At 40.2% G+C, this 27,538-nt stretch overlaps 2 protein-coding genes across 7 annotated transcripts; one reads left to right on the top strand and one right to left on the bottom strand.

The window, feature by feature from the left end:
• Positions 1 to 2,948: 2,948 nt before the first annotated feature.
• eevs (2-epi-5-epi-valiolone synthase) lies at positions 2,949 to 13,120 on the bottom strand. Of its 4 annotated transcripts, none has more exons than XM_044173210.1 (5): positions 12,914 to 13,120; positions 7,165 to 7,798; positions 4,973 to 5,212; positions 4,498 to 4,750; positions 2,949 to 3,667 (listed from the first exon to the last, which is right to left on the bottom strand). In XM_044173210.1, the coding sequence occupies exons 1-5, from the start codon at positions 13,054 to 13,056 to the stop codon at positions 3,570 to 3,572; spliced, it is 1,368 nt and encodes a 455-aa protein (XP_044029145.1). In that variant the 5' UTR covers positions 13,057 to 13,120; the 3' UTR covers positions 2,949 to 3,569. The 4 variants fall into 4 exon arrangements, with proteins under 4 accessions (XP_044029145.1, XP_044029135.1, XP_044029154.1 ...); XM_044173200.1 differs by lacking the exon at positions 12,914 to 13,120 and adding an exon at positions 9,727 to 10,039; XM_044173219.1 differs by lacking the exon at positions 12,914 to 13,120 and adding an exon at positions 9,607 to 9,734.
• Positions 13,121 to 17,989: 4,869 nt separating this feature from the next.
• Positions 17,990 to 27,068, top strand: zgc:113054 (uncharacterized protein LOC541322 homolog). 3 transcript variants are annotated; one of them, XM_044174148.1, is made up of 11 exons: positions 17,990 to 18,268; positions 18,928 to 19,117; positions 19,215 to 19,306; positions 19,389 to 19,621; positions 19,888 to 20,124; positions 20,205 to 20,279; positions 20,431 to 20,647; positions 21,457 to 21,665; positions 22,118 to 22,190; positions 24,592 to 24,710; positions 26,209 to 27,068. In XM_044174148.1, the coding sequence occupies exons 1-11, from the start codon at positions 18,253 to 18,255 to the stop codon at positions 26,401 to 26,403; spliced, it is 1,656 nt and encodes a 551-aa protein (XP_044030083.1). In that variant the 5' UTR covers positions 17,990 to 18,252; the 3' UTR covers positions 26,404 to 27,068. The 3 variants fall into 3 exon arrangements, with proteins under 3 accessions (XP_044030083.1, XP_044030100.1, XP_044030092.1); XM_044174165.1 differs by lacking the exon at positions 17,990 to 18,268 and adding an exon at positions 18,305 to 18,576 and having other exon boundaries at positions 24,592 to 24,709; positions 26,208 to 27,068; XM_044174157.1 differs by lacking the exon at positions 17,990 to 18,268 and adding an exon at positions 18,305 to 18,476 and having other exon boundaries at positions 24,592 to 24,709; positions 26,208 to 27,068.
• Positions 27,069 to 27,538: the final 470 nt, after the last annotated feature.

Consider the following 27,538-nt stretch of genomic DNA (forward strand, 5'->3'; position numbering starts at 1 on the left):
ATTATACGGATGAGCTGTTTACAGTGACTGAATGCATTCCTCGTCTTACTCCGGAAAAAATGTCACTACATTATGGATCAAAGGTCTGGCGAGGGGTTTTATGTGACTCTACCCTCCAACGCCAGCCTCGATTTAAAAAAAATAATACAAGTTTTAGTTTTTTTAGCGTGGATTTAGCGCAGCATATAGATTTAGAGGGGCTGTGGCAGGTGGCCTTGATGGAGATTTCCTACCCACACAGCTCCAAATTGATTGGAGGTAAAAACCCTAATACCCAGACTCGGAGGGCAAGGTCTACCATCAAAGGTTTAGAGGAGGTTATTACGCTACAGTGAATCACCTCAGAGTAGAGCTGGACTCCTTTCTTAGAAAACTTGGTACCGATACAAATCCAAACAATGCTTTCAGGTACTGCATCCATAACATGTGTACACTTTTCCAGAAATCTTTTTACAAAATAGGTTTTTCCACTACCACTAGGACCTACAATTAGACAGGAAAAAGGTACTCTCAACCTAGGATCAAAATCAGTTTCCTGCATTACAACAAGGTGTGACATTTTCCACTAAATGACCAAAGGGCACAGTTCGACCGTGGTATTTTGTCATACACCACCCTGGAACTTTTTGTGGACTGTCGAGTTTTTAAGATAAACCCCTTTTCATCGCGCACAATGTTGTGCTGCGGAGCTGTAATAACCCTCCACCAGCTCTCTGATGCTGTCAAAATGTACCCCGTTGACAGCTTTCACGTGTCTGTGTGATGCCTCTCATGCGAAGCACCACTTTTTTGTTTCTGGTCTGGTAGGTGTAACTTTTGGGGCCTGCTGCAGCAAATTCCTGGATGCTGTCACCTCATAGCTCATTCGTTAACTTCCCCAAATAATTTCCCAGCTCTTAGGTCTGCCCTATCTTTGTTTTCATCCATAATTATTGAAAAAAATGTCACACTTTGGTTTACAACATTTCTTACAGCATACTATACAGTTCCATAATCTTACTCATGTTGCATACAGCACCGCTAACATTATAAAAGGCATTGTTCGTACCATGGACTGCATCGTTCATTCTGCCCCAGACACAATGTATCTAATCACTGTGCAAATCCGTCATCAGTACTATGTGAGGCCCTGGGATGCTGAAAACATTGTTTGATATTGACGCGTAAGCTTTGTGATATTCAGTATCAGTAGTTCAGACAGTCTAGTCTTTCAGACGTTCACTAATGTGAATGTGATGGTAATCAGGATTATCTGGATTCACACAAAAGTGATGTCCTTATATGATCCTCTCCTATAAGACAGGAAGAGAGAGAGAGAGGTGGAGCGGGGAGTGAAACAGACCCTTTGCTGTCACACACATACACACACACACACACACACACAGTGCTAATACATTGTAATACCAGCTCTGTCCGTCACTTTAGTTATTATTTATATTGTATTATTTAATTGTATGAGATCTTGTTTTGTGAACTTGACTGTGACATTCATGTTAAGGATTGTTAAGGAAGAGACAGCAGGAATAAGGAGAGAGAAGGTAAGAGAGAGAAGGAGGGGCTGGGGAGAAGGGGGGTTATTGAGTTCATTGGTGGTATGGTGTGTATGTGTGTGTGGGGGGGGAGGGGGGTATTGAGTTCATGACCTGTCAACTGAATTCGTCACGGTTGTTGATGTAAAGGTGTTCTTTAGTCTCTCCTGCCATACTGTATATGCTATTAGTTTCTATTCTGACCAGTTTTTCCCCCTTTTTTCGAAAATGTTCCACCTTCATATAACATGTTTTGAAATAGTTGTAAGCTAACATTAATATCCTAATGCTAGTCTCTGTTGTTTTAGTTCCACTTAGTACATGTTTTACTGGACTGGGACCCTCTGCTGACATTTTTAATATCCTGGTCAAGACTAGCAACAGGAAGTTTTATGTAAGGCCAACAAGGGTTCATTTGCACCCTACCGTTTAATTTTTACCTCCATCTCCTGCAGTTAAACTCTGTCTTTTTAATGTTAGAGCTCTCTCTAGGAAGACTTTCATTTTAAATGATTTTATCATTTCTAACATGCTTGATTTTATGATATGATTTTAACAGAGACGTGGTTGAAATCTGGGAATGACTGTCATGTTTGTGCCTCCCATCTTCTGATTGTTTCAGTCAGCCCAGATTAAAGGGCGTGGTGGAGATTTAGCTGCAATGTTTCACAAACGGTTCAAATGCCAGACTGATGTCTGTAGTTTTGAGGTACTTGTTTTTAAAATTAAGTGTGATCTACATCAGGTTTTTTGCCTGAATTCTCAGATTTTCTATCATCCATTGTTCTTACTTGTGATAAAATATTTTAGCTGGTGATTTTAATATCCATGTTGACGACCCTTCTGATTAATTTGCCACAGAGAATGTGGTTGAAAGTACTTCAAGGCCCAAACTGTCAGAGCTGCATGTAATAACTGTGGGAATAAGTCTTAATTGTTACGGGTTCTAACAGCAAAAAACAATGATGGTTTGTCATAATTACACTGCAAAAAAAAAAAAAAACTAGGCCAGATTTATTTCAGTTCTAACAGAGTAGTCCAACAGTGCCATCCTTTTGTAGACCAACCTGGATGTTAGCTGCCCTCAGTGTTCCCACAAAAATTATCAAAAGTTTCTAAAAAAAAAAAAAGTAAAGTATGCTCTGGAGCAAAATAATAATCAAAATATTAATTTCAGTAATACAATATATCAGTATCGTAGTGTTTTCACAGTATCAGGGTTGTGTTAAAAATGTTAGCTTAATGCAATGGGTATCCTAGTTGATTTAACTTAATGTTAAGTTAGTCTAACTTTCATTTGTGAACAGTGGCCTTGCCTTATTGTTCAAAAGCTTGAATACTATGCATGCCATTGGAAATGAAAGTAAGGAGGATGCCATAACCTTTGGGAGTCTATATTGCTAAAATACAGGCACACTGTTTGATAAGCAGTAAAAATCTTTAATGAGGCATACTTACAAGTACATTTGACAAACATAACAAGAGTATAACAAGCTGCTTGTTACATTACTTGTAACAAGCTGGTGCTACATACATGATAATCGAAAACAAAAAAGTGTTAAACTGTTAATAACGGCTCTTTTCTAATCTGTTTTACAACCCATTTAAAATCCGTTGACAAGGCAGGCAGCATCTGGTATTGTCACCATTTACAGAGAAAGGATTTTCAAAACACATGCTCAGGGGCGTAGCACAATATTCTGGACCCTGTACATAGGCATTGTCTATGGGCCCCTCCTCGCATCTATGGCTATTCATTCTAGTAGCTTTGTGGGCCCTCCTCACATGAGGGCCCTGCATACTAGTCCCCTTTGTCCTCCCAGTCCTACGCCCCTGCTCATGCTGGACAGAAGCCTGTAGAAGTAGCCTATACAAGTGCGAATAGTTACTCTACATTTGGCCTTTGTTACCATATTGGAAAAATACATTAGGCGAATAATATCAACTACAAATACTTTTTTCCCCCAACAATTTGAACAATAATGTAAACACATTCTTTTAAAAAACAGATTGAACTGATGCAGCTGTGGTATGGGCAGGTTAAGGGTCACAGCTGCTGTCAGAGGAGACGCTCAGCTCATTGCACCATTTTTCATAAGCTCTGTGCAGGATCTCACAAGATGTGTTATTAAAAATTTCTGCAATGAAAGAAAGGAGAGCAAAGAGAACATGCTTTAACTGTACTGTACATATATTACATGAAGTCTGAATACTAAAAAAGACCAATACAAGCTAATCTGGTGTCATCACTTTTTTCATGTTTAGCCAACTAGAAGTACTTAATTAAAGTGAGATATTGCCATCATGTATGGTCATTCTAGCCCCTTTGTGACTCCCTAACGGCCTGTTCAGACCAGCATTTACGACAGCAATTTTTTTGATCGGAAATAAATTCATTTCGATGGAATCACCTTAAATGAATACACTCTAAAACGAAAAGTAAATCCATGCTGAGCTTTTGCATAGAGTTCCAACTTTGGTAAAGTTTGCAAATTCCCACTGACACCAACACTGTTGACCATTGATAGAATTGAGAGCCAGAGAGTCCAAAATAGTGTTTCACTATCAAGGTTTATATAACCCCCCTCTGAGTATGAACTGTTCCACAAAAGTGGCATGATTTTTATGTTCAGTACAAATACAGTACATCTCTTGAATAAACTGTGGTAACTTTTTGTCCGGTTAGTAATCGCACTAGCAATTAGCCAAACAGTTTGCTTGTGAACCACTGCAGCTTTCCAACTAGCCCCACAAATACTTACTATGTCACCAAGCTTCCAACCCCACGTATTTCGCAAGTACACACAAATTACTTTTCTGCCCTAAAAAGGCGCTAAGAGTTTTTGGGCCAGTGAAAAGAACATTACATTACTTCCTGCTCGCTACTGAGCATATTTTCAGCTGTTTACACAAAAACACCAATGCTTTGCTTTTCTGGTAAGGACAGTCTCACTCAGGTGATTCTTACCTGCTTTCCCAAGACCAACAGGCAGAGGCATTCTGACCAGGCCTCCAGAATGCTTCAGCCTGTCCTGCAGAGACTTCTGTATGAGCTCCATGGTACACGCCTCGTGCCAGACAGGCAGCTCCAGGCCCACCATGCAGCTGATGATCCTTTGCTTTTCTTCTTCTGTCAATAGATCAATCTCTTTGGACACATAAACCATGTAAGACATATCAATGTTCACTGCCTCACCGTGCAGCAGAGATGGGAGAACTTTCTGTTTGAAAAAGAGAAAAGATGTGAGGATTTGGCTAATTGTCACCAAAAAGGAATGAACATGTGAAAGCCTTATACCCCATACAATCTGAGGATTGTTATAGACTCACATAGAATAAAATGCATGTTATATATGTACAATATACTGTATACGTACAATAGCATGGATCAACAAAGGATTTAAATACAAGTGTTAAGCTATGTCTGCCACGAGATCAATTACCATCTCTAATGCTGGACTGATAAGGTGGCCAAAGTCCACAAGTCTGTTTAGGTCATCCTCCCAAAGGTTTGGGGCAAGCTCCTCCAGCATGGTCATGATGGCTATATGAGTTGCTTGTGATGCAGGCTGTAAGCAGCTGCATCCGTATACACTGTTGTCAGCCTGGAATTTAGTATCCAACAGCATACAGCCGTGTTTCTCAAGAAGCTCAAAGAGGCCTCTGTGTTTCATCAAGGCCATCTGCAAAGAACCGGCAAAAACGCATAGAAAACTTAAATGAGCAGCTCAAATACAAAAAATCAATACATTTAAAAAACTTCACATCATCTCTCAGAGTCAAGAAGTGTAGTAAGTTACTACTTCAGCTACTATCAATGGAATTTCCCTTTGGTGATTTCTGGACTGGTCACTGTACTGTAAATGGCATGTGTGAAACTGCAGTGCTATGATTGCTTTGCCACCCACTTATCTAGAGTAGCTTGTATACAAGATTTTTCTTTCACGTTATTCTTATACGTTATGGGCACTAGCGCAGGCAGCACTTTGACCCTTATGCTGATATTTTCCTGACCTTTGCTTAGCTCGTGGTATTTTGGAGCACAAGATGCACAGGTGGCAGGAGATGCGTAAACAGGATGTATATGGAAAGCAAAGTGGACCATAAATTCCTCACAAATATAGTGTACCATCAAACAGGCACATTACAAAAATGCCTGCCGAGGCTACAATGAACCCCTTGGCGAGGCTACAATTGTTGCCTCACCGAGGCGTAAAGAAAGAACTGCCCAATGTGGGATTCCAACCCCAGTCACCTGCACCAAAGGCCAGTGCTCTACCACTGAGCTATCTGTGTTGGGGAAACGCCAGCCGGCAATATCAGTGGAGAGTGTGAAACCTGGGATCAAAGACCAAGGTATGTTTTAACCATGCAGGCAGAAACCAGAAACACAACAAAAAAAAACACAAATTCAGCTCGATATCTTGTTCCGTTCTTACTGACAAAACAAATTGACCACTTAATGTTTTGTTTGCATTGGCTAGTGTGCTTTATCAATTATGTTTGCACTGTTCTACCTCTTTAGACAGTGCAATGTAGGGCTGCACCTAACGATGACTTTTTATAGATTAATCTAACAATTATTTCTTCGATTAGTCGATTAATCGAACAACTCATTTCTAAATTATTTTTTTAATATAACAATTAATGTACCCAAAATAAATATCAAAACCTCGTCATTAATATTTCAATATTTTATTCAATTATTTTCATAATACAAGAAACAAAGTATGTACTGCAGGGCATTATTCTGCAACAAAAAGTATATCTGTCTATTGAAAATATATTTGAAAGAATAAATTAATATATTACCCTATTTCTAGTAGGCTATTTCTTATTTACCATTTTAATTCTACTTAATTCACTACCTTATTTTAGTGTTTACTCACTCACTCAAAACTACTTTAATCTGCTCTAATTTCCCCCCTGTTGTTAATGATGCTGCCTTTCGAAACCAACGTGGCACCGAATGACATCGGCACCAACAGGTGCACTTACAAGCTTTTACAAAACAATGGCATAAGTAGACCTACATAAACAGGAGACTCTGTGTGTGTTTCACATGTGGGCGAGGTGTGCTGCAGCTCCTTCTCCGGGTGAATCCATGCTTTGACCGGGTGCAGCCATACTTCATTGTGACGCAAATCGACATATTTCCGACATAATCGATGAAGTCCCAGCCCTAGTGCAATGTCATATATATATAAAAACATTGAGTGGTAAATATGTTTTGTCAGAACGGAACAAGAAATTGAGCTGAATTTGTGTTTTTTGTTGTGTTTCCGGTTTCTGCCCTCACGGTTAAAACGTACCTTGCTCTTTGATCACAGGTTTCACTCTCTCCATTGATATCGCTGCTGACGACATCTGCCTTTTCTACAGATTTCTGATGCTGTTTGTTCACATCGTGCTCTGCACCATCCAGGCAATAACATGATTTCCTGTAGAAGCCATTCAATGTGACACTTGTCGTTAAGCTTGTGCGATTAAAATAGGGCCCTATATATTAATAATATTTATATTGTTACAAAGCATGTCAGATATAAGCTGATGATCACGTTGATACTGGAATTATCATTTTCCAGTATGTATCAGCTTTAAGGTAAATATTCCACATCCAGGGACTTTAACGCACCTTTAACATCTCTGCCAGCCCATTGGAGATGTGTCGTCGAGGAACAGTTTGTATGAAGGATAGGTCAAGGAAGGCAGCGGCGGGTGGAATGTAGGCACCCAGCTTATTCTTGCAGTTTGCAAAGTTAACCCCCGTCTTTGCCCCCACGCTGGCATCTATGTAGGAGAGCAGTGTGGTTGGGATCCTGATGTAAGGGGTGCGTCTTCTGTAAAGTGAGGCAGCCAAGCCCACTATGTCCAGGCATACCCCTCCACCAATGGCAATGATGGGCTCTGTGCGGCGATCAATGGAGAAGTTGTCGACCTCTTCTAGGATCTTCAAGGCCATTTCCATGGATTTGTTCTCCTCAGTGGTGGGTAGAGCCAAGATCTTGTACAGGACATTGTATGCCTCTAAATATTCAGTTAGCTTGGGACCGTAGATTTTGTAGACTTCTTGGTCAATGACCACAAAGCGTTTGATTGGCTTGCTTGATTTTTTAATGTCCTCCAACTGCTGTGGGTCAGTGATGTGGCCCAGCAGAAGTGTGTCGTTGCTTGGGTCCAGCAAGTCCTGAGTCTCAGTTACCTTGTAAGTAAAGACGATGGGGCTGACCACTGTCCAAGTGGTGCACTTTTCTGTGATGCTCTCATAGCTGCCACACAAAACACATGAAAAAATACTTATAATGGCATGGGTACCAATTATTGTAGATGTTGTTTTAAAGTGCTTTTTCTGTTTCTGTCAATAAATTTCACTTCATACGTTCTGTTGCCAGTTTATTAGGTACAGCTAGCTAAAACTAATGCAGTCTAATACAACAGCCCTCAACACACCAACATACTATATTTGTGAAAAAGATGTACAACCAATGTCAGAGGCCTTATTTCTAATTTCTGGAAACAAAACAGTGACTTTAGGATTTGGCATTGAAAATCAATATACATGAATAGAAAAACTAGTATTGTAAAAAAGAACATTTGAAATAAAGAATGAATGACAACTTTTAAAAGTGCATATGGCAAACTGCAGCCAAATCAAATTGTTCATAGATATCAGCAACCTATCTTCCAACTAGGCCAAACCATCATTTTGTAAAGATCAAAAACAACAGCTGATATGAACAGGGTCCTTCAGCTTCCGTTTCTCAAATGCTTCTTCTATTAGACAGAGGCCCCGTCGGAGTCTCAAGGACCACATTTAGCTAGAACATAGTGAATACCCCCCCCGCCATCCAACACCACTAAGAGATTAAACGTCAGTGCCTCCAAAACTCCTTGTCCCTGTTTTGGCTAGAAGAAGAATAAACAGACCACTCTCTTCCTAAGGGAACAAACATGGCAAAACACTAAAATATTCCTCTCCAAAACTCACAGAATAAGCAGATCAACAATGCCCTATGTGGTATTTCTCAACATTAATAAATGACCTTATTTCTAACAGGAATCTGTTAGGTTTTTTTAACTGAGACCTGGCCTGAGACAGGGCAGTACTTATGGAGGCCCCAACACCTATTTTAAAATTTTCACTGTTATATGGTGAGCATCGCAAATAAGATGGTACTGCCACCATTATGTCCAGGTTCCCTCAAGCTCACTACATGTACTGCCAACAGCTTTCTAAACCCATTAAAGTGATCGACAGCAGAATTTCTGCATGTCTGTTATTTCCCCTGAAGGGGGAACAGCTGTCAAATTGACAAAGTATAGCCGCTCTCTAATAACACGAGTAACTTCAGGCCAAATTCCAACCTTAGTGAAAAACTTGAGACACTGTGTTACACTTCATAAATTACAGTATGATGATCTGGAGGACACCTTAGATGAACAAGAGCAGTACTCTGGGCAGAACTGTCTTGTTTTTGTACCAGAAAACTATCGTGAAAACACTTAAGTTTATTAGTGACATTTTTAAAATGAATCTCAACACAACTCTGAAATTAACAGGAGCCATCGCCTTGGACCAAAACCCAACAGTGAGAAAGCCAAACCAAAAGGAGAATTATTGTCAAGTTTGCTCAATACAATGTCAGGGACAAGGTTTTCAAAACGCATTCCTCAGTTGGGGGGGTCACAAACTTCTTCCAGACACCAAAATCAAACACATTGCCAGAAATGCCAGCAATGATTTTGACAATACTAATCTTGCTAACAGTTTCAACAATCATTTTATCTCCATAGGTGAAAATTTCAAACTAAATTAGCCAACCAGAGGATGCAACTTTCAGACAATATCTAAGGAAATTATTTGATTTAATTCTTTTTGACACCAACTTACAGAAGTTTTATTACAAACTATCGGGAAGAGGAGGTGAACTGGAGAGGAGATAACAGCAGGCAGGCAGATAGGCAAGCAGGCAGGCGTGAGGTTATGATCCAGGAGGTAGAGGTAAAGTGGAAAAGAGATGATAGCTGGCAGGAGAACAGCAGGGATAACAGGTAAGCAAGCAGGCGGATAGGCAAACAGGCAGGTAGGTAAGCAGGCAAGCGTGAGGCAATGAGCCTGAGGTACAGGAAACAAACACAGGCCTGAACTAAGCACAAGAACAGCATAAGCAGACTTAAGAGGCCGGCCGTAAACTACCACAATAGTAGAAACAATGATCTGGCAAGGAGTAGGAGTTGAGCCAGGGTAGAGCTACTGCAGAGGTGATGAGATGATGGACTGCAGGTGTGTGTAGACTTGAGGTGACGAGCTGATAGCAGACAGGTGTGCAGGAGGAGCTGAGCTGGGAGCCAGGAGGGGAGACCACACCCATGCACACACACACACACACACACAAACAAACACATAGACAGAGACAGGCAGAGATAGACAGGAGACAACCGGGAACACAGGGAAGGGAAACACTGGAGGCACAGCTGTGGCCATGACTGAAATTAAGTCTCTAAAATCATTATGAATATGAAAAGGTCCCATACAGCTGGCGCAGATGAAATCTGTAGCAAAATTCTTTAAGCTATTACTATGAAACTGTGGAGGCTCTTGCTTACTCTATTAATCTCTCTCTACTTTGTTGTTGTTTGTTGTAGGATTGCTAGAATTGTACCAGTCTTTAAGTCTGGTGATAAAAATGATATGCACAACTACTGACCTATATCTATATTGCCTACTCTCTCCAAAGTATTGGAGAGAATCATGTATAGTAGACTTAAGGGGAGACACTACAGGCAAAAACATTGTTTTTTCATGCACTGGTCACTTTTGAGATTTTGGGCTTCTTTCATATTATTGGAAAGAAAATGTACAAAATACACATTTAGGTGTTTATTTTACTACACTTTGTCTATTTGCGTCTGTAGATTTCTCCTAAATTCACCAATAGTTAGCATTGGATAATGCCTCATTTGCATATTTATACATATAATTTCAGAAAACTTGAAGTGTAAGTAAACAACTGGGTTTCATGGTGATATCTATTAGTTAAAATCATTACCCTATTCACCTGTAGTGTCTCCCCTTAATGATTACTTAGATATTCTTGTCCCATGGCGATTCTTGATTTAATTGAAAAAAAATGATGACGCTATTGATAAAGGCGACTGCAGCATTAGAATTTTCCTTGATTTATCAAAAGCATTTATAGTGTAAAAGCATTACACATTTGCATTACACTATTGACTTTGAAATTCTTCTAACCAAACTACAACATTATGGTGTCAAAGGCACAGCGCTCAGTTGGTTCAGAAGCTAAATGGTCACAAATCTCAAAGAAGAACCATCAAATATGGGGTCCCCCAGGGATCTATTTTAGGACCACTCCTCTTCATACTCTATATCTGTATATATATATATATATATATATATATATATATGATTTTGTGAATTTATCTAGCATTCTCCATGAAGTATTATTTTTTGATCTTATTCTTATCTCATAAAAATCTAAATGATCTGCAAAATAATCTAAATGAGGAACTGATTAAGGTGGATACATGGTTTAAATGCAATAAATTATCCTTAAATATAAGCAAGACAAACTTCATTGTTTTTTGCTCAACATGTATCAAAATAAACGGTCGGGTTATTGAGAAAGTGAAGTTCACCAAATTCCTGGGGGTACATATTGGTGAATTTTTAAACTGTAAGGGCCATATTGATGAAATGATGCAAAAGTTAGCATTCAGCAACTCAGCCATAATCAACCTTTTATATATTTGTACAAATGAAGGTGTTACATTTTTACCAGCATAAAAATGTATTACAGTAGTAGATACCCATTTAACTCAAATAAGGGCATAATCCTGTTCCTGAAAGAGACAGCATTGTTTGTTCAAATGCTAAATTGACTTATTCCATGTTAACCTCTTGCACATGTGCAAACAGTGAGAGGTGCAAAGCCTCTTTAGGTAAGAGGTCAGTGTTGATGGTTCAGATGACAGAGCATGTGACACTGACACTGGAGACCGCAGATCTAATATTTCTCCTATCAGCAGTCAACCTTAGTTTCCAGGCACTATACCCCCCCTGGTGTTTGTACACAGCCCTGGCTCTGTAAATGGGAAATAAACAAAGTGGCTCGGACCGAGCCACACAACACCACTCCAGCCATGATCTGTGCGTCAGATAACGTTAAGTGACTTGCCCACAGACATTCGATGTTGATGTGATGTTGCTATAGTAGCAGGAGAGTTGTGAGTCTGGAGCTGGTTTTTTGGCTCTGGGAAACTCCTCCTCTGTGCATGTTAGTTTCGCAGCAGTAACTGTTTGCTAACCCACAACCTAGCTAAAGTTAGTTACATGCTGTGTTGTCGTTTGCTCTATATCATGGTATTTGTCATGGTATTGGATTTCTTCAGAATTGCATACCCCACCTTTAAGTAAAAAAGACTTTAATAATTTGTTTTTTAAATCTAAAAATAGAATTAAGAAATGAAAAACTGGGATTAAATTAAAAAAAATGAAATAAAATTGATAGATGTAATAGTAGAAGTAAGTAAAAATTAATTAATTAAAAATAAATAAATAAAAATACAATTTACAGTAAAAAAGTACAATAAGGGATAAGAGAGATGATTGACAATACCAGTTAGCATTTCCTAAAACAACAACAAAAGAATGACTCACTCAGGTCACCCACCAGAGACAATGTATGAATACATAATTATGTACATACCCCACTTATACAAGAAACAACAAGAGAAAAACAAGAAAAACAGAGAAATAGTCCTAGAAATCAGTATTCTGGAATATTGGGGAACTGTAATTTATCTACCATGAAGAAAGACCCTTTTGTTTTCTTAAATCTGGTTGTTGAACCTCTCATTGTACATCTTGTACCACCTACACAATTCTTTCCAGTTTAATGAAATGAAGAATGCCTAAACTGAGCTATACTGTGACTGCTTCTTTTGCCTTCTTCCAAAAAAAATGACTCAGAGAGGACTTTACATTTTTGAATGCCAGTTGATTAATGCAAAATTATAATGCCAAATACTATAGTCTCCATTTTGACTTCATACATTTCTAGATGTTTCATTCCTGAGCAATCAATAGATTTCAAATCTTCCGCACTACTAAAGCAATATATTTTAACTTGAAAACTTTAACTAAACTTTGGCTAATGATTCCTGAAATCCAAAGGCTACAATACACTTTTACCTCAGTTTCCTGCCTCCACACTGCATAAAGATTTGAATTCAAATTGGACATTTCATATCATACAGTACTTGCCATGACTTGCCACTTGCATGATACTTTTTCTCTGTAATTATAGCAATTTAGATTTTTAGATTACTTTACTCACAGCAAAGAACAATTTTATACTCACATTTTTGCAGCAGAGACACAGTCAACTCTTTCCTTATTGACCTCCTTTCCCAGTTTGCGCTTCCAGGTACCTTTGACCCGTACTAAGCTATATTCAGTTTTCTTTTCTTTAGTATCAATGTCCTCCAGATGAACCTTACCCATTGTTGTAGTGCTGACTGGGAGTTAGAGATGTGTACAGAGCTAGTCACAATCTTAATAATGAGAATCCCACGCCAGGAGTCTTTAAATACAGTGTAGTATTTAGAGGATGCCCCTGAGAAAAGGGAGGAGCATTTGCTTTCAGTGTGCTTCACATGTCATCACATGTGTTATTCACTTACACAATTTTTGTGTGACTCTGAGGTAACACCTGTTCTGCCGCCTGAAAATGCCTAATGCATTACATTACTTACATCCGATGCATTAATCCACTATCAGTATTTTTGCAATTGCGTTTGCATGCTGTTGCTGTTGGGTGAAAGCATTTTTGGTTTCACAATGTCAAGTTTTATATGCATAAAGATAAACAGCATTTTTGTAACCTTGACAGACATGTTTCAACAGGTATGACTGACTTTTTTAAGCATAAGAGATCAGAGAGGTCCACAACCTGAAGAGCAACCATCAAGCATGAAAACATAATACCTAAACTGTAGTTTTGAGATTTGCAGTTAGTATGTTGCTAGTGTGACAGGGCTGACTTTTTGTTAGCTGAGTTTGAGTTTGTGTTATTAGAATAACACATACATCTGTTGGTGAAACATCATATTACTATTGCCATAGAGTTAAAATGTTTATTTGAATTGTATCGACATTGGTCCAATGGTTTACAACAAAACGTGTAAGTTTGTGGATTGTTGAGGCCTTACAAACTTGATGAATGCATTTCCTTCCTTATAAAACATTCAGTGACAGTGACAGCGGGGCAGGCACCAGATCTAACCATCAAGGGAGCGGGCCTGAAGCGCAGATATCACAGCGTTGTGCGATAGGGGAGCTGGAATCCTCCCAACCCCAGGTGCAGAACCTATCCAATAACGTCGTTTTCTTTTTTCTCTTTGTTTACTTTCACCTCTCTCTTTCCTTTAGACATAAATGGAGGAAATATGTATGTGTGAAGCACAAGGTACCCTTTAGCATCTGTATGAGACGCACTGAGCTTTCAATTAACTCTAATGTAAAACCATCCGCAGCAATATTAGACGCTCAGAGCAACTGCTCCAGCCGTCCATTCACTCCAATATTATAGTTTTTACAATTGCGTTTGCATGCTGTTGCTGTTGGGTGAAAGCATTTTTGGCTTCACAATGTCAAGTTTTGTATGAATGAAGATAAACAGCATTGTTGTAACCTTGACAGACATTTTTCAACAGGTGTGACTGACTTTTTTAAGCATAAGAGATCAGAGAGGTCCACAACCTGCAGAGCAACCATCATGTGTGAAAACACAATACCTAAACTGTAGTTTTGAGATTTGCAGTTTGTATGTTGCTAGTTTAACAGGGCTGAATTTTTGTAAGCTGAGGGGAGCTGGAATCCTCCCAACCCCAGGTGCAGAACCTATCCAATAACTTTGTTTTCTTTTTTCTCTCATTCTTTTCTTTCACCTCTCTTTTTCCATTAAACATAAATGGAGGAAATATGTATGTGTGACCCACAACGTACCCTTTAGCATCTGTATGAGACGCACTGAGCCACGATCAGGTTAATATTAGAGCAGTTCCTCTGAGCGTCAAAGGCCTTGTTCAGACTGCGAGCCGAAATCTGTTTTTGGGCATATCCAGATTGTATCCAGATTGATTTTAGAAAGTCTGGACAGCCAAAAACCATTTGAAATGCGATTTTTGCAAATCGGATCCAAGCCACATTTGGAGATGGTTTGAAATGCGATTCCAATCGGATTTCTATAGATGCGTCTTAGTCCGCATGCTTTGGCCGCTCAAATAGGATTTCAATAGAAGTGTCTTTTTGCGTCACTCGCAACGCGACACATGACAACGACGTCAAATCTAGAGTGACGGAAGTGCATCTAAATTAGATTATATTTCAACATCAGACATGCTAATGGCTAACAGTAGCTTAATGCTAATGTAAGCTAGCAAAGTAAATTTAGTAACTATTTAGATCATGAATAATGGCACCAGTTCAAATGTTTGCTATACAACAATCTAAATACCAGGATATTGCAAAATGGGAGTATTTGTTGGAAGCAAACTGGCCTATTGTTTGCTTGCTCCCTGGCAGATCACCTTTAAATATCTGTGTCATTTATAATTTCTTTCCTGAGCATGATATGGTCGCTGTACTGAAAACTAAAACGAGTTTGCTAATTACCATTTTCCAAGAACATGTTATGCAACTTTTCTCTGAATCAGGGAAATTTCTTTACACGCCCAGTTAAGCTGCAGTTAACACACCCTAAATATGTCTATACTGGCAATTTGCAGGACAAACAAGCAGCAGAAGACGACCAGTCACAATTCTTGAGGTCCCCATGTGGTGTCTGTGCAGCCCTGACATCTAGTTATAGTACAAAAGTACAACACCGAAGACCATCACATTGATAAAAAAGGGAAATTTAAAGTTCTAACCTGCATGTATTTCTGGTATGGAAGAACACCATCCCAGCTGACCAGGTACTTTCAAACAGAGGACATCCTTGCTATGAGGCAACTAACCACTGTGCCACCCTACATGTAAAAAAAAAAAACAACCTTTATTTGTGTTTGTCATTTTATTCAATGTTGATCTCAAAAATATTGATCAGAAGAGGTTGAACGTAAACACATGGCTGGTTAATAAATCAAACAAAAGCTTTGGTTGATTATTTGAGTGCTCTTAATCATTGCAATCTGATTGTTTGACTACTTAACAGCCAGACCCTTCCCCTGAAATCACAATGCCTTTGGGTACAAACATTTGGTTCACTGTTAAAATAAGTTTCTGGGGCTGGTTGTTCTTACTATGTGTTGAACCTATTGGACATGCAAGGACTGAATTATATCAACAATTTTAAACATTTTTGAGAGCTTGAAGATTACTTTTGATCAAATTGAAATCAGCTGGACAAAGTCAGTGCACCAGTGCCCCTCCCCACCTCCCTTTGTAGGGATAACTCTGAGGTCAATGTCTTCAGTAAGTCTTCCACTCTAGTGCTAAGACAGCTGCTGTTGCTGTCCCTAATCGTCCTGCTAAACACAACTGTGTTTACCATGTGCATTTCTTATCTTTTGGGAAAAAGAATTGTTCAACTATTAGATTGACTACTCAATAATATTCAGACATGCATGAATCAGTTTTCAGAATCATAGTACAAAGGTGTAAACTCAATCTGATTCCATATGTCTCTTTGTAATCCTTGAATATTATATATATAATACTAAATTTAACATGAATATAACCTCTTAGATATCAAGGTATGGTGAGCGTAAAGAAGGTATAATACAACTGTTATAACCTTGGGGGGGCTAGAAATCACTTTAAATCAAACCGTTTTAGCTGGACACAGCTGGTGCACTAGTGCTTGGTGCCAGCATACAGCGTGGCCTTCAATCGAATGTTGCATAAAAATACAGATAAAAAGAGAACCCAGACATAAAAACAGCTCTCTTTGACCTGGTATGATGAGATTGGTAAGGAGAACAAGGCCACCATATAATGCCAGTGTCTCTCCCCACCTCCCCTCTCAGAAATGTTCTCGAATATCCTATTTCTCCTGGCTAAAGCTGCACTAATCAATATTTATTAATAGATAAAATGTGTGTAATGTCAAAGGTGTCGCTCATAGCGACAAACCCACAGAGGTTGATCACCCGACTGCTGTCCCGATCAGCTCTGCGGAGCATTTTAGTCCATTTTGGATCATTGTTTTGGTTTTTTTGTCCCACTGTTTTAAACGAAAAAGCTGACTGTAAGCTACATGCCCTGCACCAAACAGCAGAAAGGCAAAGTTGGCAGCTGGTGAACATTTAGCAACTTAAGCCAAAACAGAAGACAAAAGCAGAGAGAACACTGAACTTTCATTTGTCATACAGAAACACAACTCCACATGAAAGCTAATGTTGCTCATGTATACTGGATGTGCAAATAAGCAAGTGTTTGCTAACATGCGTGCCATAACTTTTTATGGTGACAAAATGTCAATGTAGTGTTTACAGCTTGTTCCGCAGCCTCCAATTGGCCAATTAATAAATAAATAATTCGGCTTTAGGCTACATGCTACAAATTGAACAGTTAGCTGCTCTTGAGAGACAAAACTGTATGAGGCCAATATTTAGCAATTAAGCCTAAGTGTTTTTCCACATAATATTAAGTAAGTCAAAGATTTTCCTCGCATTTAGCAGACATTAGCAGGAAATCACAGGTGTGGTTAATTAAATGAATGATGGCTCCGTTCCATTAGATGTCCCAGTAAACCATGCCAGTGAGCGAGCATGCACAATGCAGTGCCCTGAAACTGGCCCACCTTGAACGGAAAGCAGCCATTCATAAATCAGAATCAGAATCAGAATCAGAAATACTTTATTGATCCCTGTAGGGAAACTCTTTGTTACAGTAGCTCGCCTTTACGTCAGTGCACACAGGAGAAAGTACTAGCAAACAATATGATACACTATAAAACACTATAAAAACAGGTCAGAAAATAAATTAAGTATCAGGTCGGTATAAGTATAAGATAAACTAAGTGTCAAGTACCAAGTGGGTTTACCGGTTGATGATGATAGTACAGTATAATAATACAATGTAACAAAATAAGTAATAAGTAGAGGGTGATATGTGAGTTTTGGTGCTTTTACAATTCATTTTTATGGTGATATTATGAAAAGACAGACATATGCACTTTTTTTATACTAACAATAAAAGAGTAAGTGTTTGCTTAAATGTTAAATGTCTTAGTTTTAAACACAGCTATGTAGCCTGTGATATTTTCTCTCTTTTTTTAAATGGTTGCTTATTTTGGGACCAGTCTAATCTAACCACTCATTTCAGGCACAAACCAACTGGTCAGTCACGTGGCTCTAATAAAATCAACCCCCCCCCAAAAAAAAAAAATGTTTTTTGATGCTCCCTGAACAGCTTCAGGCTGTGGTTGAACCCGGAGACCCTGTTTGATAATACGCCTGTGGTCCACGTGAGCACTTTCCCCCCCTGCGGGTTAACCCTTATGTTCTGACGCTCTCCAAAAGGTGAGCACGTGTCACGTGTTGGATAATGAACGTTGTGCAAGCTATCGGCAACTCCCCTTGCTCAACAACTTGCATAGCTGCAGTGATATAACATAAACTGTACCACCACAGCGGCAGGTAGCCCCACTGTGGCTAACAGCTACCGACGTCGTCACGCCCATAAACGTTCGCCATGCCAGCCGAAAAAGGTAAGACAGATCGTTGCTTAATTTTTTTTTTTTTTTTTAAACGTTGTGGCGGGGGTCTAAGTACATATCGTAAGGGCTAAACACGTATCAAAACTTTTAGGGACCAAACTCCACTGGAGTCCCGTGCATATCTGCACCTCGTTTATCAGATCAAAGTTGTGGATGTCGCGGTCTTAAGCAGACGTTTTTACGCTGAAAATACACTAATGTAAGAAGTACATATCTATCGGTCTGAAGTCGAGTGGCGTTCATATGAGCACGCTGTTAAGAAACGTACCCTTTTTAGTCGCTTTTGGAATAATTTAGAGGTAATTTAGAGGTAACATTCAACAACAATCGATTAATATTTTATGTCAAAAGTTACTTCGTTGTAGCTTATCAACTGTATGGTTCTGCTTCTTTTCTTTGCCTGGTGGTATAAATGGACAGTTTTGTCGGATAAAGCAAGCAATTTGAAGCCGTCACGTTTGGTCTTTAGGAAACTGCATTTTTCACAATTTTCTGACTTTCTTTTTTTTTTATAGACCAAACAATTCATCGAATAATTAAGAAAATCAGATCACTGGATAATGAACATAATGTAGAGTTGCAGCCCTACATCATATTGCCTGGAATAGTTGGTTACTAAAGTATCATTGCATGTTGTTATTCCCCCCCAGTTCCTGACACCCCAGTGGAAGTCCTTGTGGATCTCCTAACAAAAGCCAAGGAGATAGCTGCAGCAAGTGGTAATGTGCCAGAAGACTTGACAAGTCACTTGCAGAAGGCTCTGGCCATAGCCAGCGGCCTGGATGACTACCTGGAGAAAATGACCACACAGGAAAGTGAACCTCTGGCAGAGCTTTATAAGTATGCCTTGACTTCCTACACATGATCAGCTATAGCCCAAAAATACTTACTGTGTGAGGTGAATTTATTAATAGTTTCATTCATACTTTAATTGTAGAAAAACGATTTCCCATGACTGGGATCAAGTACACAAGGAGGGCAAAACCATGTTCCGGCTTCCTAAGGAGTGCATCACTGGACATGTTGAAGGTTGGACATTTACATGTGTACTGCTCTTTGCCATTATATTCACTGGTTTACCATAATGTGATAACTGGTGTATGTCTGGCAGGCCAGGCCCTGAAGATGCTGATCCACATGAGTCAAGCTAAGAGGGTCCTAGAGATTGGGATGTTCACTGGCTACGGTGCACTGTCCATGGCTGAAGGGCTTCCTGAGGATGGCTGCTTAATTGCCTGCGAGTTAGAGCCATACCTCAAAGACTTTGCACAGCCCATTTTTGACAAGTCTCCACATGGCAAGAAGATTACTGTCAAGACTGGATCCGCCATGGACACCCTGAAGGTGACAGAAAAAAAAAAACCCTGTCAGTATTGAAGGACTGTCAGAGAAGATTTGATCATGTTTTAAAGATCCTTCTAGGAGATTAAGTGGGCAATTTTGCAAACTAATAATACATTTATGCATATTTTGTAGTTACTGTGTGTTCTGTCAGGTGCTTCATATAATCAGAGCAGGCAAAGGTTAAGACTGACTCTTCTTTTTTTGGTGTTTAATAAGTTAAGCTGTGGGGCACATGGCTAGTATTCTAATAACTCTGTCCCTTACAGGTATTGGCTGCTGCAGGTGAGCAGTTTGACATGGTCTTCATCGATGCAGACAAGAATAATTACATCAACTACTACAACTTTATTCTGGACAACAATCTGCTGAGATTGCAAGGTGTCATATGTGTAGATAACTCATTGTTCAAAGCCAAGGTTTATCTCAAAGACACCACAGATAATAACGGACTGGCGCTTAGAGACTTCAACCAGTTTGTCTCTAATGATCCGCGTGTGGAGCAGGTAAGTTTCAAACCTTGTGTGTTTTGACAGATATTTTTTTAGGTATCATTTTTTTCACAATGTTCTTCTTGTTTTTAAAGGTCATTATCCCTCTTAGAGATGGCATCAGTGTTATCCGCCGGGTATCTGTGGCCTCTGAGTGCTCAGTGACACAGGTACTGTTTAGATCACCCCAGCGATAGACCTCAGTGAGCCAGTACTGATATGGAGTCAAACAGCTGTCATCATACCTTCCCTGAGGATTTTCTCTTAGTAGTAGCATCATTCTCACTGATCATGTCTGCTTATTGTGTTTATTTTTATTAGAGTAAAATAACAGATGATGAAGTTTTCCGTGGGGTCAAGGGGCGCCCCATCCTCGATCGGCTGCGTCTTGATGGAAAGGTGGCCTATGTGACGGGTGCTGGGCAGGGCATAGGCCGAGCATTTGCTCATGCCCTGGGTGAGGCCGGTGCAAAGGTGGCCGTGGTAGACATGGACCAAGATAAAGCTGAGGCAGTGGCTAAAGAGCTCTTTTTTAAAGGTAAAGGGTGTTAACACAACAAATGTAGACTTGAGCTGCATACCCTCATCCTGTTCCCACCATTTCTGTAACTCATGTGAACTTAGTAGCTCAGTTCACAGGCAAATGGTAGGTTTACAACTAACAGAAACTCTGTGTTTGACAATAGTTGCCGCATTTTGTGCACCCAAAAGGGAGTGTATCTTTAATCCTCTAATTATTAGTTTAAATTTGGTTGTGTGTATTGCACATTCAAAGATGCTACAAGTGGTCATAAAATACTTTGCATGGCCTCTATGCTTTTCCTGTACGGTTTCACCCCTCCAGCCTTGATTGTGCAAGAAGTCCAAAGTTGAAAATTAGCTTTTTAAATAGCTTTTTAGATTTTTAGCAGTCATTGCATGACAGACTCATCAAATGTCATACTGATTAATGGTCCTCTCAGTACTCAAGCATTAATTGGTAGAACACCAGCTTGTGTACATGTGAATACATTCAAACTGGGTTTGTGCACTTAAAACTTTTGCCAAATATCCTAAATTGTCAGTGTAGTCAGTTTTTGGCCAGCAGGTGGCAGCATACTAAAGCATAAGATATACTCTGTCAGGTTATAGGCTACATGTTCCTCAGAACCCATGTATATGGGATTTTAAATCTATTTTCTTAAAGAATGAAATGTCCTACACATAAAAAAATTACAATTAATAGTATTTTTCATAACTTCTTTTTTTTTTGTCACAAGCCACATTGGGATTTGTTGCTTATGTCATACACAATTGTCTTACAATATGTACAGACAGTATTCTAACAGACGTGTTTTTTTGAAACAGGTATCAATGCCATTGCGATCACAGCTGACATTAGCAAAGCAGATGATGTCCAGAGGATGATTGACAACATTGTCTCCAAATGGGGGACGATCCACATCGCCTGTAACAATGCCGGCATCAACATGAACTCAGACAGTGAAGACACCAGTCTAGCAGAGTGGGACCAAACCTTTAACGTTAACCTGAGGGGGACTTTCATGTGCTGTCAGGTGTGTATCACCTGCTGTAAAAGACTGTGTGTGTGTGTGAGAGAGACTGTGGCCACCACAGAGACAGTTTATGTGCTCCATATTGCACTGATGTATTGGTGTGATACACTTTTAAATGCTTAATTTATGTTTAACTCAAAAATAGAAGGAAAAAAAATGTTACTCAAGTCACATACTGCTTCGACTAGGTTTTTTGAATGCCAGACAGAGGAGAAAAATGTAAATAATGTGTTTTTATATATATATATATATATATATATATATATTACACACACACACACAGCTTTAAAATCCACTCAAGTGCCCCAGATGTTGTTTGATGTTGTTTAACCGCTATTTCTGTCTCCCAGGATAACACTGTTTTGTGTTGATCCGTGCACAGGCTTTTGGTAGCATATCAGTGGCATAATAAGGTGTTTAATGTGTCTCTTTCCCCCGAATCCTTGCCTTAGGCGGCAGGTCGAGTGATGTTGAAGCAAGGATATGGCAAGATTATCAACACAGCCTCCATGGCCAGTCTTATAGGTGAGTGATGATTCTATTCCCCCACCTTCTCTCTGGAGCCTCTCCATGTCTGCTTTTAATCTCTCCATTTGGCGTGGAGAGTTGGGTCGAGAGGAGGAGGGGAAGGAAGGGAGAGTTAAATACATTTGTGCTGTACAGCTATGTGCAGGAGTACACATCACATTAAATAGTTTTTATCACCAGACAGAAAGTTGTCATATCTGACTTTGGATCATTACAGTGGCAAAGTTGAAATAAGACAAAAAACTCAGCTGCAGTTTTCATGTTTAAGAAAAACTTAAGGAGAACCTGCACATTTAAAACCATTTTATCCAGCTTCTGTTCTTTGCAACTTTTACCCCAGTTAAACTGTTCTATGGAGATGCATCCACCCCTGCGTACAGTATGCATAGCAGGAAAGTGTTGTGATTGCATCTCGCCGAGGCGGTTTTGCATCATAATAAACATCTCTGCGGAGCTGTCTGGAGGATGTGGAAGGCAACCTGAGGTCCAACTTGGGAAGGGAGGGTTCCTGTGCAACGGCAAAACCCCGGCCTGTGCCAGCAGCCTTGTTTGAACAGCGGAAGACACTCTTAGAGTTTAGTGAGAGCCTAGTAAAAGCCTTGTAATTCGCAGCACTGGTGTAATGTTCCTCCTCCAACAGGTTCCTCCAGAGGAACAGCAACACTTCATCAGCAGTATAGTCAAATCGCCAGTAAACCGCTGTGCCATATGGGCTCCAGTCCCGACTGCAGGGGCAATCTGTAAAACAGGAGCATGCTGGTAAATAGAGGCCGTCATAAAAAAATGATCAATTACTCACATTACGTACAGTCCTTCAGGAATTTACTTTATTGGTCTGGACATCTGTTATAATATTGTCATAATGTGTAATCAGATGGGACCTGTTCTAGCCAAGTGGAAGCCCAAAAAGCAGCCGTAAATGCCCAATTAAAATGCACAATGACAGCTTTTTGTCCATCTGCTGAAAAGAATGTGTGTGTACCCACACACACTCCCGACCATCAACCACCATTTTTTTTTTCTGAATAATGGCCAGCAGCTCAAAGACACCCAGACAGGAAATATCCAAGTTGATATGGTCAAACTCAGTGTTTTGGCTGCATGATGACCTTACTGAGGGATTTGTGACTCTCACACTCACACCTGCAGATCTCAGCAGCATAGTAACGTACATTGCCACAGCCATGCCATTCTGGGACAAGAGTGCATCATTTGAACTCTGAAGAATTCAAAATGTAAAGGAGTGCCTGATAAAGAGCATGTTTTCTCCCACTTGAAATGGGCAATAAGTAGCAGGGTGAATGTTAAAGAGGGCTTTGGAGAATGCTCTCCTTCTACCTCCTTTTCCCTTCTCTGGGGATTACTGCTCTTTAAGACGGCGAAAACATCAATGCAGGTTTATTTAAAGGATGAAGGCATTTTCTGAATGGTATTTTGGGGCCGTATCATCAGGTCTTGAGCGAGGATTAGTGCTGTTAGGCATTTTGAGCTGTGTTTCCTGTCCTGATAAGTCGGATTTCACCTTCAATCTGCGTGTAAGCCCTGGGCTCTGCTCCTCCTCGCCTGCTCCTCTGAGGTCCTAGCCTATCCTTATCCAGCCCAGCCCAACCCAACCTTACCTTCCTCTGCTATCTCGCTACACTCTACACAATCCCACTCAACCACACTTTCAGCCACAGTGCCGCTGTCCCACCCTTTACATCTTATTTCTTTAGCAGTTTCCAACTTTTACCTCTATCCTGCACATTTGTCTCCTTTTTTTTTTTATCCAAGCAATGTGTGCAGGATGCTCCAGCCTTTTCTCCCCAGGACCGATCCCTGCCTCTCTACAGCTGGCTGGTATTTATCATCCCGGTCTCACACTGAAGCTATTTGGCAGTCAGATCGGCGGGTGATGAGGTTAACTACTAAAGTTGTATGTAACTTGGAGCCTTCCTTGTGATGATTAATCAACCAGCAGAAAATGAGCCCCTGTCTCGGCATCCCATGCAGTGTGCAGCATCTGTGATGGTCAAGGCAAACAAATGGCTCCCTGTCTTTGTTGCTGAGGACAGAGCATAACTGGACATTATAAGCAATTAATTTTACATGGCTTCATCCGCAGAGTCCCCAGAAGCTAATGGAAGAGCTTTTATGTAGTTTCCACAAGAAACCGCATGAGCTGCAATATAAAATGTATATGTTGTCAATTTTTGTGAGAAAGGAACACTTGCTAGTCTTTTTTTCTCTCTCTCTCTCTCTCTCTCTCTGAAAATACTCCTAAAAATATTTTAATGATTTCCTTGAGAATTTCAAGAGTACATACCATTATTAATGATGCAGTACAAGTTATCTTTATAAAACGTTGCGTTGTGTCCATTTAGGGTAACAGATTTTCTTTCCGTCCTCTACCCTGCAGTCCCCCATCCCCAGAAGCAGCTTTCCTACAACACGTCCAAGGCCGGAGTGGTCAAACTGACTCAGACTCTGGGCACTGAATGGATTGACAGAGGAGTGCGTGTCAACTGCATCTCACCGTAAGTGCTGTCTAATGACCTTCTTTCACTGTTTTGTGCCAAAACATACTGGTCCACCTTTTGAGTGTTGTAAGGGATTGAGCTGCAAAAGAAAGTGGTGATTAGTGTGTTTGCTTTCATATGAAGAGCCCCATTTGAGAATGATGCACTAATTTAAGTCCTCAAACAATAGATCAGTGCTTAATTAGATGACGTCTTGAGGGATGAATCAACCAAATACTTGCTCTAATTGTTCTATTCAATTAGGGAATCAAATTTGCAACCTCACTCCAAGTGTCGGCGCAACAATAGCGCCTTGTTTGTATCTATTTGTCTGTGAAGCTGAGCAGGGGGAAGAAAAGAGGAGAACACAGGAAGGGCTGTGGGTGGGTGTGTGTATGTGTGTGGGTGGGTGTGTGTTAAGTGGAGCATCCCTTAGCCCCAGCCGTCCCTGAGCAAATCCGTCCAGTGGTACCGGGCGAGCCAGGCCCAGTCACAGCCCCAGAACAAAGCCCTCACACACGCGCCACGCTCAGCTTTATTTATCGACAGCTTGTTTGCTAATTTTAATTTGCAAAGAAGCAATTCTCTCTCCCCTCGCTAACTGGGTGTCTCAATGGGCCACTGATTTCTTTGAAGTGACAGTCGGTAAATATGCATAAAAAAGGGACACAATTAGCGCTCACGAGGTTGACTGGAGCCTGATTCCATTGGCAACTTTAGCCGCAGCGGTGATAAGCTGCATTATCTAGAAAATTGGCTGAGGGAAAACAGTACCTCTGATTGCCAGCAAAGGTTCCAGATAACAGGGCAGCTGAAGAGAAATATAATTGAGGTGGAATATATTAACCAAGGTGTCACACGCTCCTTGGAAGTGCTAATTTATCCAAATGTTGGAATTCCATATCAAGGCACTAGGATACATGGAACAATGATTCAGGTCTTACAGCTTTTAGTCACTGTCACATCAATTGTGTAGAAAGTCAGAAGTCGTCTCATATTAGGCAAAGGCGGGCGTGTTGACATATTTATTTAAATGTAAGCTCTGTGATATTTTACTGTAAAAAGTGGAGAGACCTGCATTTGTTGTGACTGAGTAATGGTGCACAGAGCTATTAGACGCACGTGCGGTCACAAACCCAAAAGCAGTACAATTGTTTTCTTATAAATTCCACCTAAATACTGTCTCAACATCAAAGTAGTTGCACAAACACACTTCAGGAATATGAGGGAGTTGCTTATAATAAGTACTTAACCAAAGGCTTTGAGCAAATTATGCCAGACGTCCCCTCATACCCGTGGGCTCTTCCTGAGATGTGCCAGTCATTTAAGTGCCACCAGTCCCACAGTAAATCTCAGATATGCCATGCCATGCCCTTTCTTCAAAGGATAATTGGGTTTATTTTTGTCACCAAAGTGGTGGCTCTGAAACAACGCTGTCACTCCTGGCTCTGAACTGTGATGCCTTCTGATTTCATTGTGGTTTCTTCCCCCTCTTTCTCTGTCTCTCTTTTTTTCAGGGGATTGTTGACACCCCTCTCATCCACTCGGAGAGTCTGAGGCCTCTGGTGCAGCGCTGGCTGTCAGATATCCCTGCTGGTAGACTGGCTCAAGTGACAGACCTGCAAGCTGCAGTGGTCTACTTGGCATCTGACGCCTCCGACTACATGACAGGGCATAACTTAGTCATAGAGGGTGGGCAAAGTCTGTGGTAGAGAGGGTAGATGAAGAGATGAAAACTTTTTTTCCCCTCTTCACTCTCGTGGGATTAGTCTCTGAAATAGGTGGCATTCACATTATCTCCTTTTAACACATTCACAGCTGTATAAGTCTAAATCTTACTGAATATCTTTTTTGAGATCAATTTATGGTCAGTTAACATCTGTTTTATGGTGTCGCTTTTTGTCCTCAGTGTGTCCTGTTTAGGTTCAGTTTGCTGTCATGTGTGTTATAACTGTGGTACACTCACTGTATGTTGTACGTTGGATGAAAAACACTGTATCATGTTAAATACTGAAAAAGAGGTATAACAGGTGCCAGTCTTCTTGTCACACAATGGATAGTTGCTAACATGTCTGATAAAATATCTGTGAAGTCCAAGAAAGTAAAGGAAAACCATTGCTACTGTATGCCTTCAAACACGTCCTTTTAGTCACAATTTCTGCTGTATGTACTCTTGACTTTATTTTATACATCGAATGCAATTTTGATAAATGTGACTGTTTGTGTTGTCTCAAATGCCACTGAAAGAAACTGATCTATTTTTATTGTATCCATTGCAAAAGGAAGAGGATACTTGAAAAGTTTATTTTTATAGCACTATTTGATACAACTACAGTTCTCGGTGCTTTACAGGATGATAATAAAAGGAATGACTGAATGAGTTTTGTGTTGTGAGGAACAAATGAGCGGCGTCTTTGCATGAGTACATGAAAAGTGCATGACTGACTATACGTGTGATTTTTTTCAAATAACCAAATAGGCCGGCACATCTAAGCTGCTGTATTTGCTGCTTGTTATGTTGGCCCCAACAGTTTTAAATGTCATTACAAAATACAGAGGAAGTACCTAATACAGAATGACTGGTTCAGTGATGACCACTAGTTTACATTCACACCAGAATAGGATGCCAGTGAGTTGTATTGTGCACTGTCTGCATCTTGACTTACCACTCCCTCTGGTCCAGGACTCTAGTGTAGCCTACCATATGCACGATTACAGCATCCCAGTCCGCCTCTCTCCGGCTCTTTCTTGTCAAATGGTCCCCACAAGTGGTGCTTGTGAGCGCCATCTTAATTGCTCCATTAACTGTTTGTGTGCTGAAAAACAATACTTAAAGGAGAGGTTAGC

Source organism: Siniperca chuatsi, linkage group LG2 (genome assembly GCF_020085105.1).
Source record: "Siniperca chuatsi isolate FFG_IHB_CAS linkage group LG2, ASM2008510v1, whole genome shotgun sequence".
In the NCBI taxonomy this organism is placed as follows: Eukaryota; Metazoa; Chordata; class Actinopteri; order Centrarchiformes; family Sinipercidae; genus Siniperca; species Siniperca chuatsi.

Coding starts and splice junctions, on each gene's coding strand:
- eevs (XM_044173200.1), bottom strand. CDS start 9,935: ATGTGTTTGTTTGTGTGTGTGTGTGTGTGTGTGCATGGGTGTGGTCTC. Junction 5,213..7,164: donor GGCTGGCAGAGATGTTAAAG/GTGCGTTAAAGT, acceptor GGTTCTTTGCAG/ATGGCCTTGATGAAACACAG. Junction 4,751..4,972: donor TCAGTCCAGCATTAGAGATG/GTAATTGATCTC, acceptor TTTTTCAAACAG/AAAGTTCTCCCATCTCTGCT.
- zgc:113054 (XM_044174148.1), top strand. Junction 19,307..19,388: donor CATCACTGGACATGTTGAAG/GTTGGACATTTA, acceptor TATGTCTGGCAG/GCCAGGCCCTGAAGATGCTG. Junction 21,666..22,117: donor GGACTTTCATGTGCTGTCAG/GTGTGTATCACC, acceptor TCCTTGCCTTAG/GCGGCAGGTCGAGTGATGTT.